General features: G+C 36.4%; 1 protein-coding gene across 1 annotated transcript; it reads left to right on the top strand.

Moving 5' to 3' along the window:
- The first annotated feature begins 310 nt into the window (after positions 1-310).
- On the top strand, positions 311-7449 carry LOC105222836 (facilitated trehalose transporter Tret1-2 homolog). Its single transcript, XM_049451773.1, has 7 exons — positions 311-1108; positions 4892-5126; positions 5191-5326; positions 5652-5846; positions 5918-6066; positions 6138-6297; positions 6362-7449. Exons 2-7 carry the CDS (start codon positions 5004-5006, stop codon positions 7252-7254), a joined length of 1656 nt encoding a protein of 551 aa, XP_049307730.1. The 5' UTR covers positions 311-1108; positions 4892-5003; the 3' UTR covers positions 7255-7449.
- The last annotated feature ends 298 nt before the right edge of the window (positions 7450-7747 follow it).

The following is a 7747-nucleotide window of genomic DNA, read 5'->3' as shown; positions in this document are numbered from 1 at the left end:
CAGTATTTGCTCGCTCTAATCACTTCAGGTCGTCAAATTATTCTGCTTTTGTGAAATGTTTCAACGAATTTATAAAACAGACTGACCAAGTGACGTTTCGCAAACAATGAGATAAGAGAGCAGGTGATCGTTGTCCGTTCCGAAGGTTACGCATCATGGTCGACACCACGCAACGCTTAACGCGAATGCGGCTTGCAGTATCGGCATTAGCATTACCAGTTATGAAGCATTCAGCAAACACACTTTCAAATCGACCCGTAGCCGTTAATTATCTGTTGCGTGACGTCACAACACCGCTGAGATAGTGGCGGAGTTGGTGACAAGCAAAAGCATCGCATTGGGTCAGTTGGACACAGCGTGTAAATAACAAGTGTCGACGGCGATAAAGTTTTAGCGCAAACCAAAATAACAGCAAAACACTTCGGCTAAATTTGGTAGTGCGAGTCAGTTGGCCACACGGGCACTGCGCGTGCCGTTCAGTTACAGTTATTGCGTCTCGCTACTTCCATATTGATTAGAGAACGCTAAATCACACAACAGCTCACCGATTAGTATCAAGTATTAGCTGATAGAACAACAACCGGGCGAAGCTTGCCTTTCTTCGCTGCTAAATGAGAATCAGTCACTCAGAACCACAGCTGGTAGCAGCGAGTTCGGACGCGCCGACGAAACACGTTCTCTCACAGGCGTGAAGAATTGTGCAGAAGCTTTCATACTTTATCAATCGTTATTAATCAGAAACAATTACCTCGCCAAGTGTTGCTAAAAACTGCCGGAAATTTTATAGAATTCTTTAGATACGGTGTTGTGAAATTGAAAATACAAAAAATTTATATAAAATATTAATACAGTTTTGAAATTATTTTTCAAATAATACGCATAAATTTCTCAACGAATGGAAGTGTCAAGTTTGGTCTGTTAAACAATACTGACGACCGATTCAAAGTACCAAAAAGGCAACTAAAGGACTCTTTTTTTAAATCAAATTATATAATGTGCCTTTAAGTGAAACCAAAGCAAGACGCCTCTTGATCACAGCGTGGACTAGGATTAATTGACTGCAGCGGATTTGACACGAAAACAACAAATAACAAAAACTCCTAAACAGGTAAGTGCACACACTTATTTCGATATTTGTAAAATATTTTTTTATTTTATATATATTATATACTTGTATATACATAATTAACATCTGGCGTCACATTTTTCTGTTGGGCTTTGATGTTTTTATCGCATTTAAGTGAAGTACCCAAAAATGTACACTCCAATATTCCACACTCTGCAGCTCAAGCTATGAATTTCACCATTTCTGTACAAAACAATTATATAGAATACCCAATAGGAAATCCAATACCCAATTATTGCACAACAATTTGTCAGTTTTTCGATATGTTTTCGATTGATAACTACGACAATGTTGCCAAAATGATCTGTTTGTTGGTGTTTTAAGACTTCGTTCTAAGTAAAGTTTTGATGAAACAAGAAAAACGTTATAAAAACTTGATTTTGATCTATCAGTTTGTATGACGGTTATATTCAGTATTTTCTGGAAAAGATAGCGATATCTAAAACGTGAGGGACTAGTTCCCATATAGCAGGGGCGAATCCAGAAATAGTAGTCTTTATACAGTTTAATATCATGGTGGAAAAATTTCAAATCAACCTTCTAATATCAAACCCTACTGAATTGATAAAACACATTATAAATGATAGACGTACGGGTGACATCTTCAAGCATGTTCTGATGCGGCGAAGTATCGAAAAAGAGCGTTCAGAGCTCGAATTTGTCACAGGAAGTGTGCAGAATACTCCAAGAAAACGTTTCCAATACAGTAGTCGGTAACTTGTTGATTTTCGACTTTTGCTTCTTCTCTCAATGGCACTGCTAGTGATCGAGTTCTACTTAGGAAAACTAGATTCAGAATATCTCTAGATGATAGATATCAAAAGCATTTGCCGACATCTGATTTCTCGAGTAAAATTTTCCAATTATTCTATGTTCTTCCAGCTTCCACATCAATTCTTAGCCTCATAATTTATAAATTTCAAAATCTCTTAACTTTTATAATTAAATATAATTCATTTCCCAACTGACGTTGGCACTAGAGTGCGTATTTACTTGAGTACTTTTCCGCTACTGGAACTACCTTTAAGTAGTGCATGTAGCATATGGGCATATATACATATGTATTTATAATTACTTAGCATTACAATTTACAGATAATTTACAGTAATATTATATATATTGTATTCCAATGAAGAATGACAATTGAAATTGAAATGTTATCAGATGCAACCAGCTTTGATTGGTTTTCAAGTGTCAACCTTATGTCTGAAGTACAATTATTTTCATTCACATGAATAAATAATGCCAACAGCGTTGTTTACGATTTAAACAATTACAATTTAAAAGAATTTTAAATGACCATACATTGAGACAAAAAAGCAACCTCTTATGAAAAGTGTTTCGATAGGCAGAAAAAGCGGTTTTATAAGTATATTGAAGTTACTTTGAAGGCGATAAAATAAATATTGATGAATTTGAAATATTATTTACAATTTCCGGGTACTTTTTAGTCACAATGTATATATATACTTTAAATTTGCCGCCATTTTAATTAGTCTTCACAGTTCACGAAGTTAAAAAGCTGTTTCGATCAAATTTTATGTGAAATTTTCGAACTGCGGCCGCTAAGCTCTCATTATTTTTGAAAAATTGATCATTAATGAAGAAACCTTGTTCTATCGTGTAACACTGCATTTTTACTAGGTCTGAACTGTCCGCTGTAGATTTGATATTTTTTAGGGTTACTAAATAAATCGCGGTCTTTTCAATCTTGAGTTAATTCTGAAACACCTTTTATACACATATAGGGCAGTAAATATATAAATAAATATATATATATTAATTATTCAGAACACCCACAGTAAAAGCACTTTTCTTACGTTCCTTACGCTTGACTCCGATTGGGTTATTGAATACAAGTTCTCGCTACCTACAATATTAGCGGGATTCTCGTCTCTTCAACCACTTGTGTATGTCGAAAAGTTATCAGTAAATTTGATTTAATTTTCAATTTTACCTTCATAATTGTTTGGTTTTAACTACTCGTTTTCTAGTTATGCCGGCTGTTTCGATATCTACTTACTTTATGTCATTCAAACTTTAATCTTGACATTATCAGCCACTAGAAATGTGGAATGCAAATTATAATTAAAAGATTTTTATTATTATTTGCGTCATTCTTTAATCATAATAATGAAAGGAAATGCACGAGACCGTGTAAAATACACCTACACCTATTGGAGTAGAATTCACAACCTTGATTTGACAGGTAAAAACTATGCATTTCTTGCAATTGGTTTTTCAGTGGCAATTGATTAAGAGCTAAAAGACTACCTATTTTTTATCAGAAATCGCCTTGGTCTTAAGAGCACTCAATATATGCATTTCCAAAGCCACTTGAAAGAAACTGCTCTCAAAAGTGATCACTTCGATGCTTTATGACACAAGAAACACACCAAAGTCGTTAATTTTAAAAGCATACGTCACCCGAAATCGCGCAGACAGAGATTATTGAAATGAAAAATCACTTTGAACTCACACGACCTGAGCTTGAAGTCGATTAGAATTCTTCGAAACGTGTGAAAATAAACACGCACTAAATGAAGAGATAAGAAATTGTTCAGGAATTTAATAAGATTTACGAGTACTTAACTATGTATGATTTCTGTAATTATTTATTAATTTCTATAAAGCTACTTCATACTTGAAACAAATGCATTTTTTTATTTATGCAACCAAAGCAAACATTAGTGACACAGCAATATTAGAACGTCATATCAAGAAGCTTGACATAGGGGTCTCAGTATTATACGAGTATACTATACTAAAGATTACAGATATATAATAAAGATTGAGGTTTTGCACTGCGATATGCTATCTATTGCGCCGCGGTATAGCATACAAGTATGGTGCTTAAAAGGGAAATTCCGAAACTTGTTTTGCTGATTATTATTATACGCACTACATATTTCTGTTCAGGTATATATGACAACTGTAATAACTGGGCAGAAAGGTTGGTTCCTCAGTGTCTGTTTATGAGAGATTACACTCTATATATTTCTAAACATTCTGACGGTCTCGTGTTAACCCAAGAAATGGTTATCAAAGAGTCTAGTAGTTTCAAACCTTTTAAGGCAACCGAAAGTAGTCTACTTCTGAAACAATAAATCATTACTTATCCTCAACAGGGGACAGAAGCGCGCTTCTTGCGTAGTATGCCACTCACAGAAGACAGCTTCAAACTAAATGATTTAGTCTTTGAAACCGAAATTGGAATAACAGAAGGTGCTGAGTGAGCTCATTTTTTAGCCAACAAGTCTATAGAGCCATCCGCAGGTCAATACTAAGTTTCATTGCGTTATATTAAACGGACAATAACTGGGTTTTGGTAGATACTTGTAGCTCGGTTAATATCATTTAGGTACCCGGTCATAAAGGAATATAAGGAAATAAAAAGATAGACGAGATGGCCCGCTCGGAAACAGCTGAAGACACAAATATCCATAGTTGACCCATACATTCAGCTCTTTCAAAGATTGGAAAAGCATCAGCTTTTTACCAAATCTACTGAGTTGCTGCTAAAGCTTAAATTGGTTAAGTACTTAATTAAGGTTTATTACTAGATATAAATCGAACTACCCTTCATCAATATTAATTTAAAAAGGCTAAGACTAATGATTGTCCTTGTGATAATCAAACACGCCTACAAATTTTCTCCATTTGTGTTCAACAAACTTTAAATTGATTCAACTAGAATAATTGTTTATAAATTTTAATGACATATTTGCAGACATGATAAGATTTTATAATATTTATATTTTGCAGCGAACACTCACAACAACTGAATAAACATTATATTATATTAATCAAATATAATTTATTGAAGCCAAATAATTGATAGTATTAGTAGTATTGTAAGCAGAACAAAACATAGAAAATGAATTCTGAATTAGCGAAGATAGAGGGCAGCACGCTTGCGCTCTCACCACTCATTACCAAAGCGCTGAAAAAGAAGCCGACGAAACCGCTGGGCGAACGCAAGAAAGCCGTGAGACGACAGGTAATTTCATCATTCATCCAAATTTCAAATTTTTACTTAACATTACTTTCTGTGTCAATTACAGGAACTGATGGTGTTGCTTGGAAACACCTGTGTGGTGGCGTCTGGCATGTCGGTAGCATTACCCTCCGTTTCATTGGGTCAACTAACAAGTAAAGATGATATTTATCAACTCAGCACCGAGGAAAGCAGTTGGTTTGGTAAGCAGAGACCACGTTTTAAAGTATTAATAGTAATATAATCGTAGCAATTTGTAATTTAGTTTTCTCTCATAATTAGCTTATTAATAGAGTCGCCGATTAAGTGACATATGACTGTCAAGATAACTTGATATTTTTAGTGAAAGTGCCTTTATAATATCTCACACTTTGAACAACAGCTCATTCCAATAATAACTCAAAAAAAAAAAAAAATTATAAAACTTAGCTCTCTTAAAATCTCAGATACTTTATACTTGTAGTTCATATAATATTTTAACTGAGGAAAAAAAGTAAAAACACTTAAGATTTGCTCTTCTCCTTGCAGCATCCATCAATAGTATGGCCTGTCCATTTGGCGGTTTGATTGTTGGTTATCTGATGGATCACTTTGGCCGCAAGAAGACAATGCTGCTTACCAATGTAGTTGGTGTAATCGGTTCGGCTTTGTTAGCGACGGCACCCTACCAAACTTCCAGAGATGCTCTCTTCATACAAATGTTGATTGGTCGTTTTGTGTCAGGTAAACAAAAGTTGCTCCAATACTTATTGACAGAATGACTTACTCACTCAATTCTGCTTTCGTTCAAATAGGTCTTATGATGGGCGCAGCGCTGTCGCCCATTGGCTCTTATGCGGCGGAAATCAGTTTGCCGCTCATGCGTGGTCGTCTGATTTTAGGCTCGTCCATTGCCATAGCCACGGGCATATTGCTGATGTATGTGCTGGGTTTTCTGATACGTGTAAGAGCTCAGCTTACTTAACTTTTAGTATATTTAAGGTATTTATAGACTGTTTATCAATTCTATTGCAGGACCAATTTCAACTGGTTTGCCTCATTTCCGCGATTTATCAATTCATTGCCTTTTGCTGTGTTTTACCAATGCCGGAATCGCCCAGCTGGTTGATGCAGAAAGGTCTTGTGGAGAAGGCACGTAAATCGCTGAAGTATTTCCGTGGACTCTCTGAGAATGGTAAGTTGTGAAGAGTAAACTCAAGTAATACATTTCTGCAAATTCAATTTCTCATGTTACTTAGACAAAACTACATATGACGAGTTCGAGAAGGAATTGGCAATGATTAAAAAGAATTCCGATCAGAGCCGAGAAGCTGCCGAAAGCGAATCACTCTTACAGGCCATACGCTCACCCGAGGTGCATAAACCACTCATCATGATGATGGGTTTCTTCTTCTTCCAACAGTTCTCGGGCATTGTTATTGTAATTGTATTCGCTGCACAAGTTGCCACCAGCGCCGGTGTCTCCGCAGATCCTATGCTCGTAGCCATCTTCGTCGGTGTGGCACGCATCACCACCACCTTTTTCATGGGCACGATTTTCGAGCGTTGGGGTCGTCGACCAGCCGGTATGCTCTCAGCGACCGGCATGACAGTCACCATGTTTCTGCTGGCGGCTAACGGCTGGTGGCCAGTCATCGGCGAATACTTGCCACTGTTGCCAATTATTTGCATTGTGCTGCACATCGTATTCTCCGTTTTGGGAATGCTGACACTGCCATTCTTGATGATCTCCGAGGTGTTTCCACAGCGTGTGCGTGGCAGCGCCAACGGTTTCACGCTGTTCGTGGGACTCGCATTCTCATTCTCCGTTGTGAAAGTGTATCCCAGCGTGGAGGCGCTGATAGGTACACCGAATAGCTTTGCCGGCTTCGCTCTCATTTCACTGCTCGGATTGGTGTTCATCATTTTCTTCGTGCCTGAGACGAAAGGCCGTACATTGTTGGAAATTGAGAACTACTTCCGCACCGGACGACGTGTAACGAATGCGCAAGTGGCGCGCCGCGATTCACAGATCGCAATGGAGGTCGCCGCGGGCGTCTATAGTTCACAGTATGAGCTGGATGAAGTCATCAAGCGTCTGAGTAAACTGCACGAAGACTGTGAGGCAAATGAAAACGATGATTTGGCGTAAAATATTTTAGTGTTATGTAATGTATTGTAGGAACATATTTATGAATTTTTTGGTTGTAGAGAATAAGTGTACTTAAAGTTAACATTAAATAAATTATTTGTACTGTGATGCTTGCTCGAGCTTCCGATTAAATTTTTTAAGACATAAAATACAAGTTTACTGAAAAATTAATAAAACAAGAATTTAAAAGACTAACAGATGTTTCTATTTGTTATAAAGCATTCAAATTTATTACTCTTCAATAAGGTCTAGGTTTGTATGCCTTCAGAAATTTTAGGGGAAATAGTAAGCAATCATCGACTTTCCACCAACGAGAATATTACATATATTATAATCAACAATAAATTTTTGTAAAGACAGCACATGTATTTTTCTAGATATATATTTGGATATGAATATGTAAACCTTTATCTTTACAAAATAAAACTTGATTGTTACATATTTAATATCCGTTTGAACAACCAGAGCTAGAAAATTTGAATTTAAATAAATA

This window comes from Bactrocera dorsalis, chromosome 3 (assembly GCF_023373825.1).
Source record: "Bactrocera dorsalis isolate Fly_Bdor chromosome 3, ASM2337382v1, whole genome shotgun sequence".
In the NCBI taxonomy this organism is placed as follows: domain Eukaryota; kingdom Metazoa; phylum Arthropoda; class Insecta; order Diptera; family Tephritidae; genus Bactrocera; species Bactrocera dorsalis.
This window is presented reverse-complemented; position numbering and strand designations above follow the sequence as displayed.

Excerpts from the sequence above, each read along its gene's own strand:
- LOC105222836 (XM_049451773.1), top strand. The coding sequence starts at position 5,004 with ATGAATTCTGAATTAGCGAAGATAGAGGGCAGCACGCTTGCGCTCTCA. Across the intron at positions 5,127-5,190 it reads AGAAAGCCGTGAGACGACAG|GAACTGATGGTGTTGCTTGG; the intron begins GTAATTTCATCA and ends TGTCAATTACAG. Across the intron at positions 6,067-6,137 it reads TGCTGGGTTTTCTGATACGT|GACCAATTTCAACTGGTTTG; the intron begins GTAAGAGCTCAG and ends ATTCTATTGCAG.